We start from the raw sequence: 17125 nt of genomic DNA on the forward strand, positions 1-17125 counted from the left end.
GGATCTCCTCAAGGTTCTTAAGGTGGATGCAGCCGTGTCTGCGGTCACAAAGTGTACAACTATTCCGGTTGTTGGGGCAGCTGCCCTGAAGGATCCTCAGGATCGTAAGCTTGAGGTTCTTCTCAAAAGAATTTTCTAGGTGTCAGCCCTTGGGGTTCAGGCGGCTGTTTGTAGTAGCTTGATGCAACGTGTGAGCCTCTGATGGGTACAACAGCTCCTGAGTACCAGGGAAATTTCCCCAGAAGAGGCAGAGCAGGCTGATCGTTTGGAGGCAGCGATGGCGTATGGGGCTGATGCTTTGTACGACCTTCTCCGTTTGTCTTCACGCACTATGGCTTCCGTGGTGCGGTTATGGAATTGGTCGGTGGATGTCTCCTCCAAGTCGCAGTTGGGAGCTTTTCCTTTTAAGGGAAAATTCCTTTTTGGGGATGATTTGGAGCAGCTCATTAAATCCGAGCCAAGCTATCTGCTTGGCTCGGATTTGGATCCAGATTCTTCGCATGCATGTGAATTAAGGAGAAAGGAGATTGGATGTTCAGCGGGTCCTCCTGCGTTACTTAGAGGTCACTAACGAATTTCATTTGTCTGATCATATTTTTGTCTTGTGGAGCGGTCTTAAGAAAGGGTATAAGGCTTCCAAGGCCACCATTGCCCGATGGTTGAAGGATGCTATTGCTTCGGCATACGTATGTCATGGGCGAGCGGTTCCGGAAGGTCTTAAGACTCATTCGCTTCGGTCTCTGGCTGCATCCTGGACAGAAAGTCATTTGGTTTCCCCCTAGGAGATCTGTAGACCCTACGACTTGGAAATGTTTGCATACTTTTGCTCGGCATTACCGTTTGGATGTTCAGGCTCCTGACTCCAAGAATTTTGGAAGCGGTGTGCTTCGAGTGGGGCTTTCTACGTCCCACCCCATGTAAGGCAGCTTGGGTACATCCCATCAGTCTGGGCTGATCTGGGTACGTATAGGGAAAGGAAAATTGGTTCTTGCCTGCTAATTTTCGTTCCCAGACATCCACCCAGAGTAGAGGTTCTTTCCGCTCGAAATTTTCCATTTTTCTGTCAAACTATACTAGAATGAAGACTTCAGTGCTCTTAATCTGTACATAGTTGTTTATCATAGTTTTGATTTAGCCACTAAATTTGACCATATTTGGATTACTGTTACCTGTTAGAATTTAATTTCTGCTTTGATACTGTTTATACTGAAGGGGACTGCAGGTGGTGCACCATACTTGCAGGGGGGTGTCCTTCAAGTTTTTCTCTGTCTCCATCTGCTGAAAGGAGGCATAACCCAGCAGTCTGGGCTGATCCGTGGTACTACAGGAACAAAAATTAGCAGGTAAGAACCAATTTTCCTTTGTGGCAATTTGTTCTGTGTGTTGAGTATCCGAACTACAGGCCTTGTCTTGCCAGGAGCCGTTTCTACGAGTGACTCCAGAGGCAATACAGCTTACTTACTGTTCCTTCCTTTTTGCCAAAAGTGGTCTTGGATTTTCACTTGAATCAGTCTGTTTCCCTGCCATCTCTGGACAAGGGCAAGAGATGTGGAGGAATATTGCCTGTTATGGCCCTTGGATGTGAAAAGGCATATTTTGAGGTATTTAGAGGTTTCTGAACCTCTCAAAAAGACAGACCGGCTGTTTATTCTCCTTGGTGGGAGCAAACAGGGTGAGTCGGCATTGCAGGCTACAATAGCCTGCTGGATTTATTAGATGGTCATGGCCGTGTATGTGGATGCTGAGCAGCCGTTGCCTAGTCAGGTTAGGGCTCATGCCACTAGGGCTCAGGCAGTGTCATGGGCAGAAGTTAGATTGTTGTCTCCCGTTGACATTTGCTGAGCTGTGGTGTTGTCCTCTTTACACACCTTTTCCAGACATTATCGTCTGGATGTGCAGGCCTGGGAGGACGCGGCCTTCATACGTGCGGTTTTGACTGGACCACTGGCAGCCTTTTGCCGTGTTCAGGAGTAGCTTTGGTACATCCCACTAGTGTTGGAGTCACCTGTCTGTACGCTAAGAAAGGAGAAATTACTACTTACCTGATAATTTCCTTTTCCTTAGTATAGACAGCTGACTCCAACTTCCCACTCTTGGCTGCCGAATGGTGCTGCTATGGTCCTCTGTGTGGCTGTGTTCCAGGGAGTATTGGTGTCAATCCAGTCCCTAGATTTGTGTTATTATACTCTTTGTCTGAGTTTAGTGTTTTTCCTGTTGGCTGAGTGCTGGAATGGTTATCTTTTAATAATAAAGTTTAGTTAGTCTGTCCACAGTTGCTTTTGCAGAGAATACTGGCAGGCTGATGTCACTGCAGGGGTATATATACTGTGATGTCAGTTTGCTCCATCTCCATCTGCTGGTGGAGGTGCATAACCCACTGATTTGGATTCACCTGTCTGTACTAAGGATAAGAAAATTATCAGGTAAGTAGTAATTTCTCCATAATGGAAATACAAAGTTGTTAGAGCTAAAGGCAGAGTTGCTTATTTTTCTAATTGGTTTGTGATTGTACCCCTGTGGAAACTCATAGAAGTGGCTATGCAAGAGCTGTTGTCTTATTCTTGAATTCTCTGATCCTTCTATAGATCAAGAAGTGAATATATTCTGTTCCATTTCTTTCTAAAAGATTGTCATTTTGGGGTCTATTTACTACCTTGCAACATGCAGTAATGCACATTATTACAGCTTCCATTATTGGCAATGAGGCCTGTTCATTAATAATGTGCATCACAGGTTAGTAAATAGCCCGCTTTTATTTAGGGGTTGGTGGCTGTGTACAAAACCAGACATTATGCCCCCTTGCACGATCCAAGAAGAAATACACCTGTGGCATGCAGTCATGTTTAAATTCAGGAGTTCATTTAACAACTGTTTTCAATCTTCAAAGGTTTTGGAGTAGACAAAAGGAGAAAAGAAAATCCTCAAATTGTCAGGGGTCTAAATATCCACAGTCTGATAGCTTTTTCAGGTAAGGTACTGTGGCCTGTCTCGGAAGCAAAATGGTTTTCAGTCTCACACGGAACACACATGCAGGTAGACATCGGGCTTGCTTGCCAAACAAACTTCAGTATCTGGCCCTAATGTCTCATTTGAAAAGTCAGACAGCCCATGCCTGCAGTCAGTGCCATTGAGCTGAAGCACATATGTGCTATTTTTGTCTTGGAGAGGGGCAGGAAAGGCAAGGGGGGGAGAGAGAGAGACCACCAGGGAGTGCAGCATCAGGATTATTGGAGCTCTTCTGGGGGGGTCTAATAATATGCAAGATCCCTGCTGTTGGCCACATTTTGTTTGGAAATTACCAGGAGGCAAGGTAGGCATAGAATGGTCAGCCTTACGCCACTGTTAGCCAGTGATTATCCTCATTTGCATCTGAAAATGTTTATTTGCTTCCTTTGCCATTTTGTGTCTTCATTGCACTTTTAGTTTATTAATTTGTATATAGATAAGGCTTGTATCAGTCACACTGTATGTGGCCACCAGGTGGCGCCCTGCACTGTGCAAAGACTGTCCTCTGCAGAGTCCTGGCTCTCAGGCACCGACACCGACACATGGATTCTCTTTCAAACACACAGGCTCTTCTCTTCTCTTAATTGTGTTAATATATTAAAAGAATATTTACCTTTTCCACTTTTGTTTGGTTTTGAAAAAATTTACATTAGTTGTGAACCAGAGAACTTGAGCAGGGCTGGGTACTTTTTGCTAATATGCTTTGTCTGCAAAGCCCTGCCTCTCAGGCTCCCACGCGCAGTCACGGGCGCTCCCCCCCCCCCCGCCCCAACACAAGCACTATCAGACCCCCTTCTTTGACCGCTGCGGGACGGGAACAGTGGCAGCCATTCTGTAGTCTTCGTCTTCAGGTGTCAGGCAGCCCTAATTGCGTGAGTCTGAGTCCTAAGTGGGTGAGCCGTGCCTTCTTCACTATTGTGAATTATGAACTGGTTAAAAGACAGGAAATAGACAGTAAAGACTAATTGGTCAGTTCTGTCAATGGAGGACAGTAAATAGTGCAGAGCCTCAGGGATCTCTACCAAAACCAGAACTTTTTAAATCATCACTATTTAGCGTTGTCTAGAGTTGGGCAATGAGCGAAGTCTAATATACTGTCGGGGTAGTTTATACAGAGGTTCCCTAAGTTTCTCTATGCTATTAATTACTTGACAAAATATTTATCATTTTTACTTTTGTTCCATCTTAAAATTTATAGCTGTTATGGATTAAACAACTCGAGCAACACCCAACAGTTTTTATTAGTACTTCCCATATTTTATTTTATTTTTAAAAATTTACAGCCTGCACACATCCTATACAATTTGCAGCGGATACATCATGAACACACACATTAAAAGAATTATTTTATTTGATTTTTATTCAGCTTTTCAGCACTTAAAAGCAGATTACATTCAGGTACTTGTAGGTATTTCCTATCCCCAGAGGGCTTACAATCTGTTGAAGAAAACAAACACCATATACTGCCTTTCAACAAAAAATCAAATTGGTTTAAAGTAAAATAACTTAAATATCAATCCTGCAACTATTAAAACATAAAACTTTATAAAAACCTTTCCTTTCACGCATGACTATTGTGCTGCTTGTTTGCGTTGCCTGTGACATTGGTTTTATGCTATGTTTCTGTTCATTTTACTGAGCATCCAGTGCTGCTATTGCGCTAAAAAAAGTGAACTGAACCAAATCACTGTGAACCTGGAAGATGAAGTAGGCCAGATTGACAAACTAAAGAGTAGCAAATCACCTGGACTGGATGGTATGTATCCTAGGTTTCTGAAGGAACTCAAAAATGAAATTTCAGTTCTATTAATTAAAATTTGTAACCTATCATTAAAATCATCCATTGTGGGGAACATTGGAACTTTACCACCTGCCCTGACTGCCGGTTTGGAGGCTTCTTGATCGGGCACTTTTTGAACACCTAACCCGTTGGAGGACCTCGAAGACTTGAAATCGCGGCGCCCTGCAGCGCGCCAAAGCCGCACACCAAAGGGGCGCACCCCTTCTATCGTGTTCTACCTTTACTATGTGTTGATCCATAGGACCTCGAACCAATGCAGGAGTTGAAACATTAGTTGTAATTTTCCCTTTTCTCTTTTTCCCCCTTTCCTATTTAGGTTTGGGGAAAGGGGGAAAAAGAGAAAAGGGAAAATTACAACTAATGTTTCAACTCCTGCATTGGTTCGAGGTCCTATGGATCAACACATAGTAAAGGTTAATTCGCCACTGCGAGATTCGAGTAATGAATTAGCCGGGATATCACTGTCCCCAGAAGCGCGTACTCCTCCTCCCAAGGTGGATCACCTTGCTGGTGGCTGAAATGAATCAGTAAGTTTTTGCTTGGGAAATTTTCTTTTTTAAAAGTAATGGGACGAAGTTAACTATTTGGGAATATTATTGTGTGTGTTTGTGCTTTTAATAGTAAGTCAGGGAATAAACTGAAGTTGGACTGTATTTTTAAATAGTCAGTAAGGCAGCTAATAAGCAGAAGTTAGTGTTTGTATATTAAAAAAAAAAAAGTAGCAAGAAGCTAGAAATAAGCTAGGAGCAGTGTATATCTAAGTAAAAAGATTGAAAAGTTCAGCACTTACCTTGGAAAAGTGTTAAGGTAGTGTGATTTGCTTTGATTAGGTACCAACATTGTTAAGAGAGCAGTGAGTCACTCTGGCTGACTAACTGAAATTAGGCTGTTTGTATTTCCCCCACCCCTAGCTCATCCTTTAATTTATAGGCAGGTACCACTTTCACAAAAAAAATCCAAAAAAACACCTTATTGAGAGTTTGATCATTCCCCTGTAGACCAGACATATAGTGAATTCACTAATACATTTAAAGGGCATTAATTAGACACATTCCTACTCCCATAGCAACCTAAAACTTAACTAGGAACTGAACAAATTTGAGATGAAAGCAGCAGTCCAGCAGCAAGAGGGGGACTTCCCAGTCTTTTGCATCGAGTGTCACATGTATGATTTTTTTACCCGCCTATTTTGCATAGGCCTGGCGACGCGAGCAAGCCCCGGGACGCGCGTATGTCCTGGGGCTTGAAAAAAGGAGCGGGGAGTGGGTGGGGTGGGGGCGGGACGGAGGCCTCTGGCACAGCGGCCGTGTCGGGGGATCGTGCGCCGGTATTTGGCCGGCGCGCGCAACCTACGCCTGCCCAGAGGCAGGTGTAAATAAAAAATAAATAAAGGTAGGGGGGGATTTAGGTAGGGCTGGGGGGCGGGTTAGATAGGGGAAGGTGGGGGGGGGGGGGGGCGGAGGGAACGAGGAAAGCCATCAGGGCTCCCCTAGGGCTCGGCGCGCTCACGATCCCCCGGCACGGCCGCTCTGCCAGAGGCCTCGGTCCCGCGCCGACCCCGGATTTTATAACATGTTATAAAATCAGGCGTAGATTTGTGCGTGCCGGGTTGCGCGCACAAACATATGCCCACACGTAGTTACGAAAATCTGGCCCTTAGTGTTTAGGTACTTGACAGGTTCTTATGGCCTGGTTTGGCCTCTGTTGGAAACAGGATGCTGGGCTTGATGGACCCTTGGTCTGACCCAGCATGGCATGTTCTTATCTTATGTCTTTAATTCAGGCTGATCAATTTTTTTTTTTTTTTATATTAAGGAGATGCAAACTCTTAAAAGGTTCTTTGCTGGGATCCTTCATGTAGGAAGCTCTGAAAAGATTCAGTGTTTAATTGTTTCTCTCTTACTCACTTAAGCCTGGCCAATTTTACATTTCTGAAATAAAAATAAAGAATTTTTTATTGTGACATTGATTTACATGTGTGATACAGTTTCAAAGATTTAAGAAAACTGAAGCAACATCTTAGCTGGATTGTGACCAGCAAGAGGGGCACTCTTCTCACTTCAGCAAGCTTAGACTATTGCGTCATTGAAAACCTATTCTGGATCATGTTGATTTTTGAACTGTTACAATCCTTGTTATTTTAGTCTTGACTATGTCAACTCCCTCTCTGTTGGGTTGCCTGCCACTGCACTCAGACCCTTCCAATTCATTCAGAACATCACAGCTAGATTATTAAGCTGTACTCTACCAGCAGAGCATATAACTCCAGTTTTGCAGTCACTACACTGGCTTCCGATTCTGTGGCACACACAATAAAAATGCTTGTCATCAGCCACAGTCTATTAAACAACCTCAATGTACCATGGATCTCCGCTACTGTGAAACTTTACAGCACATCACATACACTAAGATCTACTAACCAGGAGCTTTTAGATGTTCCCTCATTTAAGTTGGCTCTGGAGTGGTCATTCTCCATGGCCAGACCATCACTATGAAACTCTCTTCTGTCTCCTTTACTCAACATCCAAGATTCCAAAATATTTAAAAAGAATCTAAAAATACACCTATTGAAACTTCCATTTGATGTTGCAGCAGATCAGACACAATCCACGTCTAGCCTCTTCAGAATAAAGATAGATTCTCACTTCCATATGCAGTGCTGTTGTATTATGTTTATAAAGTTATCTTGTGCGTTTATTGCATGTTTATTCTATTATGTGTGTTTTCTGTGCCCTGCTCTGAATGGTAGAGAAGTGGGCTATAAATATTTTACAATAAATATAACATGCTTTCAAAGGGCCAGGGCGAAGCTAACATGGGGGGAATCCCTTTAGTGCATCTAGCTCAAAATCACAGTGATTATCAAATCCCTATTTTCCAGCTCTTATATACTTTTTGACTGAAAATGAATGCAGAGTGGGCTGCTGGCGAGAAATCAACAGTTTTTCTAATGAACCTCAATTTTTTTATTGTTTTTACAAAAAGCATATATCAAGTTCTTCTTCTTTTTTCTTTTTTTTAAGTGCAAACACTGAAAATTCCAGCCCCTCAACTGAGCTGTCTGAGGGATCCAAGCCGAGTGTCGAGCAAGGGAAGGACACTGCAGGAAAAAATCAAAGGAAGAGAAAACCAGATGCTCGAAATCCCCTGGAAAGATATCACCTGAAGTATCTGTGTGTCACTGACCTATGCTCGCAGGCCTGGTGTGAGCAGCAGATGGTGTATGGCATGGACATGCCTGAGATCATGGAGATCCAGGATATCCTTCAGCCTGAAAGAGCAGCATTAATGGATACAGGAGCTAGTATACATTTAGCCAGAGGTAATAACCATGTGGCATATTACAAAATCATTTCCCACTCTGATACTATTAGTTTCTTAACCTTGTTACGCTGTTTGGTGCCCCCTTGAGCATAGGAGTGAAGGAGTTAATAAACATGTGGATAAAGGTGAACCGGTAGATATAGTATACTTGGATTTTCAGAAGGCGTTTGACAAAGTTCCTCATGAGAGGCTTCTAGGAAAAGTAAAAAGTCATGGGATAGGTGGCGATGTCCTTTCGTGGATTGCAAACTGGCTAAAAGACAGGAAACAGAGAGTAGGATTAAATGGACAATTTTCTCAGTGGAAGGGAGTGGACAGTGGAGTGCCTCAGGGATCTGTATTGGGACCCTTACTTTTCAATATATTTATAAATGATCTGGAAAGAAATACGACGAGTGAGATAATCAAATTTGCAGATGACACAAAATTGTTCAGAGTAGTTAAAGCACAAGCAGATTGTGATAAATTGCAGGAAGACCTTGTGAGGCTGGAAAATTGGGCATCCAAATGGCAGATGAAATTTAATGTGGATAAGTGCAAGGTAATGCATATAGGGAAAAATAACCCATGCTATAATTACACAATGTTAGGTTCCATATTAGGTGCTACAACCCAAGAAAGAGATCTAGGTGTCATAGTGGATAACACATTGAAATCATCGGTTCAGTGTGCTGCGGCAGTCAAAAAAGCAAACAGAATGTTGGGAATTATTAGAAAGGGAATGGTGAATAAAACGGAAAATGTCATAATGCCTCTTTATCGCTCCATGGTGAGACCACACCTTGAATACTGTGTACAGTTCTGGTCGCCGCATCTCAAAAAAGATATAATTGCGATGGAGAAGGTACAGAGAAGGGCTACCAAAATGATAAGGGGAATGGAACAACTCCCCTATGAGGAAAGACTAAAGAGGTTAGGACTTTTCAGCTTGGAGAAGAGACGACTGAGGGGGGATATGATAGAGGTGTTTAAAATCATGAGAGGTCTAGAACGGGTAGATGTGAATCGGTTATTTACTCTTTCGGATAGTAGAAAGACTAGGGGGCACTCCATGAAGTTAGCATGGGGCACATTTAAAACTAATCGGAGAAAGTTCTTTTTTACTCAACGCACAATTAAACTCTGGAATTTGTTACCAGGGCATGTGGTCAGTGCAGTTAGTGTAGCTGTGTTTAAAAAAGGATTGGATAAGTTCTTGGAGGAGAAGTCCATTACCTGCTATTAAGTTCACTTAGAGAATAGCCACTGCCATTAGCAACAGTAACATGGAATATACTTAGTTTTTGGGTACTTGCCAGGTTCTTATGACCTGGATTGGCCACTGTTGGAAACAGGATGCTGGGCTTGATGGACCCTTGGTCTGACCCAGTATGGCATTTTCTTATGTTCTTAGGGTCGCGAACTCGCCCCAGGTTGACGGAACAGGCTGATCCAGTCATGGTTTTGCCCCATTGCATGCAGGGAGCTGTAGTTCTAATTGATTTCCCTTAAGTAATCATAACCACAATTCCATGCACGCAGTATAACAAATCAAGGACTGGATCAGCCTGTTTGGTGGACCTGAGGTGAGTTGGTGGCCCTACTTGACAGAGTTAAAAGATGGCTGCAAATAATAGCATTACTAGACAACACCGGATCAACAGGGACAGACTAAGCCAGTCCTGATTTTGTCATATTGCAGCTTGTAATTCCTGCTTTTCTTAGAGAAACTGAACTTGTACCTCCTCAGATCCAGTGGGGGCCAAAGCCAAGACTGGCTCAGCCTGCCCCTGTTGACCTGGAGTTGTCCAGTAACGCTTCAGTGGTCACACAATTAGTAGGCAGCTTTGAAAATTGTGCTCATTTTATTAGACCTACACAGCTTTTATATATAGATATTCCTGTGTTTTGATCTTGGAAACTTCTTGCTGTGCCATTTTGGTATGCAAAAATGTTTTACAGCGTGTCAGTAAAGCATCCTGTGCTCTTCGAACTCATAAGTGTAGCACATAGTATAGAAACATAGAAGATATTGATAGAGGAGGACCACTTGGTACACCCAGTCTTTATTGTATGAACATGAGGAGCAGCAGCATCAAAGCTGCTTTCACTGGCGTCAAATCACTGGGTGCAGTATCTGTGTTGCCTTTTTCAGAACTGGAAGTCCACGACATTGTATCCGTGAGCACAAAAACAAGAGAAGATTCTTGGGCTATAAAATTTCTTAATCTTCTTTCCATGGTTTCGGTCTTGCAAGCAGGTAAGCACTGAAGGAAGGGCCGGGCAGTTGGTCTCTTTGTCATGTATACTCTGTTTATTTATCACAGCCCCAAGGGGTGAGTAAGCTTAGTCCAGCCGAGAAAAGATAATACCAGAACACCAGCCTGGACTTTACCACTGTTATGAATAAAAAAAAAAAAAAGACGTTTGCCTTTTTGAAAGCAGACTATGGCAAATGTTCCCCTCTATACAGATAAACTCTGGTGCCCTTCCTGCGCATTGAGAGGTTTATATCGCAAGATAAAGGCCTTCTTTGTAACAAGCTGGCAGGGAACAAATGCATTTATTTGTTAAAGAGGCTTAGTTAAAGAGCTTGCAGAGAAGAATTACTTTGGGAAGAAAGTAATGTGTATATATGCCATGTTCATCCATTTAGACAAAAATAATGGCCATTGAAAACAACTTTTGGATGATAAGGACCACAAGGGCCATTGTGTCTACTCGCTTTTTCCTTTCTTCTGTAATTCAGCAGAGCCCCATCCAGTTTCCAGCTCTTATCTTCATTTCTTTGCAGCCAAGGACCCACAGCTGCTCCTCTGCTTCACCCCGTTCCCATGGGAGGCTGTTCCATGGATCTAGCGCCCTATCAAAATATCAACAAAGTGTAGATAGTCCAATTTAAAAAAACAAAAAAAAGGACTCATCTCAATACATTTGTGATTAGTTTACAAGAACTATGCCCCTAAGATTGGGTTACTGCAAAATTAGCCAAGGATGACATTGCCCGAATATAAAAAGTGAACTAAGTTGAATCATAGCAGCAGTTGTCTCTCTTTTTTTAAAGCTTTAAAAGAAAAAGGATGAGGGTGGGGTGAGGGCTTTGAAAGGACCCCAGAGTATCTTTCAACCCTTTCGGGACAATTTTCAGTAGCCTGGGTTGTGTGCAAAGTCTGTGGTGGACGTAGCACCAGTTCTCAAAGGGAAGTGACCTGCGCTGTTTCCCTTCTGAAAGGGACCCAGGTGCAAAGTGGTTGTGCTACAAGCAGTGGCTCTTTGTGTGAGTGACCGAGAGGAGGGCAAAATACTGCCCTTACAAGCATGCCCGCCATGAGGGCAATTTTCACAAACATTGTAGACATAGATGTTACTTACCCTGGGTAAGTAAGCAGCTATCCAGGTAAAATCGGGGGAGGGGGGGAACTTGCACTCCCTCTTCGTGGGTAGTGGCGCGGGTATTTTTAGCCATGTCACAGAAGGCTGAGGGAGGGGCGGAGCCATCAGACAGGGCAATTCTTATGAACCTGCAGGCCTATGAGCTCCCCATAGGTTTAAAACAACCACCACCCCCTCTATGTGAAAGCTTATCTGAGAACAACTATAAAATCAGTAGATGGGTGATCTGCTCAGATCTCAAGACTTTTAAGGCCTAATGCACTCAGCATTTTCCCTAGAGAAAAAAACCAGGAGGAAATCTTTAGTGCATATAATATAACTAGAAATAGTCCAGAAATTAGAATAAACTCTTGTTTTCCTCTTCTATTTCCATAAGCCTCCAATATTGTATGCAGTTAACTAGGGAAATTTGAATCTTGCTTACAGAAAAAACACATCCATGTTTCTAGTACTTGGAGAGGTGAGATGAGTTTATGCATTTCCTTTTCTCCTTCAGAACAGGAATTCCCTAATCTGTGGTTTTCAGGTATTTCCTTCCTATGGCTACATCTGGCCCTCAGAGAGATGCTTTTTTTTTCTTTTCTTTTTCCCCTAGTGCAGTGGCAGGCTAGTGGGGGAGGAATAAGATTGAGAGGAGAGGAAATAGAGGGGAAGTGAGTGAATGAAGGAAGAGGTGACAGATTGAGATAGAAGGAGGGGTAGAATTGCCTCCCCTCTCCCTATACACCGCTTTGGGAAAAGATGGAGGAAGGGAGGATTGACAGCTTCTGACAAATCTAGAATTATTATTATTGATAACTCTTATCTGTCATAGCCCTGGGAATCCTGCCTTCATTCCCCACCCCCCCATTTCAGGTCATTAAAAGGGTCAGATGTTCTGCAACTCAGCACTCTGTGGGGGACACTCTCTGGCCCTTGAAGATTTGAAATGTCTTATATGGCTCTTCCATTGAAATGTTTGGGGACCCTTAATTAAGTTTTATAGATGTGCGTTATGTGAGAGAATACATCATAAAACAAATTCAATTATCATTTGCAATTTATGTTTATATTTTTTGAGTTAAGTGCAATATAAACAAGATTTAATAATATTATAGGCCTACTACTATTGTAGCATGAGGTACAAATGTAGTAGTATAGTTGCTATGTTTGTTCACTTGTATATAAAGAAATAAATGTTGACAGAAAGTTGCAGATGATGCCTTTTGTATCATAATACATGTTGAGGCTCATATTCCAAAAATAGATGAGCTCCTAAGAAGTTAAGTGGCTAAATGAAGGTTTGGGCACTTATCTGGCACTTATCTGGCTAATAAGATAGTCGGCTAGAATTTAGCCGGCTAATAGTCATTCATCAAAATGCGTCATGGCGATAATGCACGCGATAACGCATTAATGCATGTGTTATTGTTCATAACTCTCGGTGCGAATGCACATTTTTTAGAGGGGTGGGATATGGGAGGAGTTTGGGTGGGATTTAGTTAAATGAGGGACAATATCGCACAGTTTTAATGCCGGGAATAACTACACCTTTTTTCCTGGCATTAGGCTGTGCGATATGCCTGAAATGGCCATAACGCAATTTGTGATAAATTTTTTGAATTGCATTTTGGCCATTTCTGGGCTGGGGGGAGGGGAGTGGAATGGGCCACCTATTAGATGGCCCTCCAAGAAATATATAAATACTTTGCTACTATGAGGGCCTTATAGATAGTTTCTCTCTCTCTACTCTCCTTAGTGCAAGATGTGAAAAATTGGGATTATCGCAGGATGTGATAATCCTAAAATTTCCTAAACACCCCTTTTTCTTAATGCAGGTGTTATCAATGCGTTAACGCATTTTGATGAATCTAGGGGTAAGTTAGGGGAGTTCCGGGGCAATACTGAGAGGAGTTGAGTTAGCTGGATAAGTTAGCTCCGTAACTGCGATATTGAGAGTTAGCCAGGTAACTTAACTAGCTAAATCTGGTTGGCCCGTAGGCCTACCCTAAAGTTAGCCGGCTGTATTCAGTAGTGGGGCTGCAATTTGGACATTGACTGAATATGGACCTTATAGTTTTCAGCCGAAAATTCACATTAATTTAGGATCCTAAATTTAAGCCTAGATTTGCCTAGATTTAGGGCCCTAAATTAGGTGCCACACACCTGACCTTGGGCCTAATTTACTAAGACTTTTCTCCCATTCTGTGTCTGGGGGAAAATGATTAGTAAATCAGGTCCTAAGTTTACCTGCCCTAACCAGGGGCGGATTGTGGGAAAAAAATTGGCCTGGGGGATTTTTCTCCATACTGGCCCATGGGTACCCAATCACATATACAATATAATTTACATATATGATTTACATATATATGTACACACCCCTATATTTCGGCATGGTCCTCCCGTATCAACACAGTACTATTTGCCAAAACTCAAAGAATAACAACCCCACCTATGAAAAAGAATACCACAAATATTACACCAGAATCTAAAATATCAATACACCTATCAGGAAAACAAAACAGGCCAAGCTACTACAGATCCCTACAGAGAAACCACATGCTAAAAGAATGCTTCCTCTCAGTCTTTGCATGCAGAACACAAGCTCTCACCAAATACAGAATAAAACCACATAATGTATAAATAGAAATGTGCAGACAAAAACTAAACTGTAAAACGTATCACGCCAGACTCTATACAGTGCAACAATAGAAGAACAAAAATGTCACCATTCCTCATGAAACAATCAATAAAATCAAGATATATAAATCATGACTCATAATTATAAAATCATACTAATAAAATAATTTCAAAACAGCTGATGAATAGAATATCCAATAATTAAAGACTCAAGCAAATTTTGAAACCTTTACCAAACAGCAATAAAATATTTCAAACAGAAGCACATCACATACTACCCAATAATTAAAATGGTAGTCAATCAAGAAAAATGAACTTAAAAAGCCACATTTACTTACCCTCTCCAGCAGTTCTCCTACTCCTTTCCCTTGCAGGCCACACCAGAAGCAGCAGTAGCTGCTGAAGCTGTCCTCACGGTCCTCTTCCTTAGGGACCACAATCAGTCTCTTCTCTCTCTCTCTCTCTCACACACACACACACACACCAGTCATACCCTCAAGACCAGTTTCTCTCTATCACACACATTAATCATCTTCCCAACCAGTCTCTCTCTCTCTCGCACACACATACCAGTCATCTCCCTGATTAGTCTCACACATACACACGTCACCTCTCTGGCCAGTCTCTCTCAATCACACAATGCTCTCGCTCCCTCTTACACACAAGCTCTCAATCACACACATGCCCTCTCTCACAGCTTCAAGCCAGCCAAAAACATGCTCTATCTCTCTTGCACACACACATTTGACACACACAAGCACCCTCCCTGTCTCACATACACATTACACTCTCACAGAAGCACCTTGCTTTCAGACTTGCAGCATTTTTCACTTTTACTAAAAGTGAAAGAAGTGATCCCAACAGTTAAATAAGAAAACCACATTCCTATCAGAAGGTGAAATGACACCCTTCCTTCAGATTCTGTCCTCCCAAGGGACAGCCACCCACACCGTGCAGCTTCTCTTGTTTTACGCTTTCAGGCAATAAAGTCTTTCTTCAAACTGTCAGTCGTATGATTATTCATGTAGGAGATATGGAACAGAAAGACATCCTTAGTCAGCTTCCCTTTTAAATGGGAAGATTCCAATCTTAGTCATTTAAAAATATACATTTTCTAAAGGTTTAAAAAAAATGGCAAAACCGTTTCAGATTGGAACTATTCTAGTCTTCATGCTTAAATTATGCTTAAAAAAAAACCAACCCCAAACCCCACCTGGCATCAGTATCTTAAATTTGTGATTTTGCTGAGATGAACATTTTAAATATTTTAATTTTTTTTTGCTTTAGTATTTGTCTCTACCCACTTTGCTAAATTTTATTTTCCAGAAGAGGGATGCTTAAAATGCAGTAATTTCATGTCATCCAACTTTTCAAAAGTTGCGCTACCAGCACAAAAGTTGAGGTATATGTATTATCACATTTCATTTTTTTTTTTTTAAACTGGCAGATTCCTTCTCACATACATAACACATGCACATACAGAAGCACCATTCCTTTCTCACATACACACACACACACACACACGCACCATTCCTTTCTCACATACACACACACACACACACACACACGCACCATTCCTTTCTCACATACACACACACACACACATACACAAGCACCATTCCTTTCTCACATACACACACACACACACACACACACACACAAGCACCATTCCTTTCTCACATACACACACACACACACACACACACAAGCACCATTCCTTTCTCACATACACACACACACACACACACACGCACCATTCCTTTCTCACATACACACACACACACACACACACGCACCATTCCTTTCTCACATACACACACACACACACACACACGCACCATTCCTTTCTCACATACACACACACACACACGCACCATTCCTTTCTCACATACACACACACACACACACACACGCACCATTCCTTTCTCACATACACACACACACACACGCACCATTCCTTTCTCACATACACACACACACACACACACACACACGCACCATTCCTTTCTCACATACACACACACACACACATACACAAGCACCATTCCTTTCTCACATACACACACACACACACACACAAGCACCATTCCTTTCTCACATACACACACACACACACACACAAGCACCATTCCTTTCTCACATACACACACACACACACACACAAGCACCATTCCTTTCTCACATACACACACACACACACACACACATACAGAAGCACCATTCCTTTCTCATACATCACATACACACACACACACACACACACACACCATTCCTTTCTCACATACACACAGAAGCACCCTTCCGATCTAAGGCCCCCAGCTGAACAGCTGGTCTCCGGCAGTGGTTAGCAGCACCAGTGTTCATTTCTTCGGCCTCTGCCGGCCTCGATTTTAATTTCTTCAGCCCCCGCCAGCTGTTGCTGACTCCAGCGGGGGCCGAAGAAATTAAAATCGAGGCCAAAGAAAAGAAGATGGGCACCGCCCAGCCAGCCCCCGCTTGAGGCTGGCTGGGAGGTGCCCATCTTCTTTTCTTCGGCCTCCACCGACGCCGCCGGCCTCGATTTTAATTTCTTCGGCCCCCGCTGGCTTGGTCTCCGGTGGGGCCTGGCTGGGAGGCTCCCATCTTCATTTCTTTGGCTCCTGCCGGCTTGGTCTCCCGCAGGGACTGGCTGATCTTCTTCTCTTTAGCCTCTGCCAGCCTTGATTTTTATTTCTTCGGCCCCCTCTGGCTTGCCCTCCAGCAGGGGCTGGCTGGGAGGAACTGAGGCTGGGCTGCGGAAGAGCCACGTGGTTGAGACCAGCTAGACCGGCCCACCAGGGGAAGCCCGATCACCCGATAGGCCAATCCACCCCTGGCCCTAACTCCACCCTTGTAGCCATTCACTTTATAGGCTCCTAAATTTAAGAGCTCAGCCCCAGTAAATCTTCAAAAGGACCAATTCAGGAGGCCATCTCCAAAAGATAGGAGCTTAAATCCTCTGAAAATTGGCCCCTTTGTGACTAG

General features: G+C 42.9%; 1 protein-coding gene across 2 annotated transcripts in view; it reads left to right on the forward strand.

The window, feature by feature from the left end:
* The window catches only part of EXO5 (exonuclease 5), a 37549-nt gene that overhangs the window by 12222 nt on the left and 8202 nt on the right, over positions 1 to 17125 (forward strand). Inside the window, exons 3-4 of one of the 2 annotated variants that reach the window (XM_029612458.1) lie at positions 7831 to 8129; positions 10266 to 10370. In XM_029612458.1, coding sequence (XP_029468318.1) covers positions 7831 to 8129; positions 10266 to 10370 — 404 coding nt within the window. The remainder of the gene's footprint in view (positions 1 to 7830; positions 8130 to 10265; positions 10371 to 17125) is intronic. The other variant, XM_029612459.1, reaches the window with a different exon arrangement.

Source organism: Rhinatrema bivittatum, chromosome 8 (genome assembly GCF_901001135.1).
Source record: "Rhinatrema bivittatum chromosome 8, aRhiBiv1.1, whole genome shotgun sequence".
In the NCBI taxonomy this organism is placed as follows: Eukaryota; Metazoa; Chordata; class Amphibia; order Gymnophiona; family Rhinatrematidae; genus Rhinatrema; species Rhinatrema bivittatum.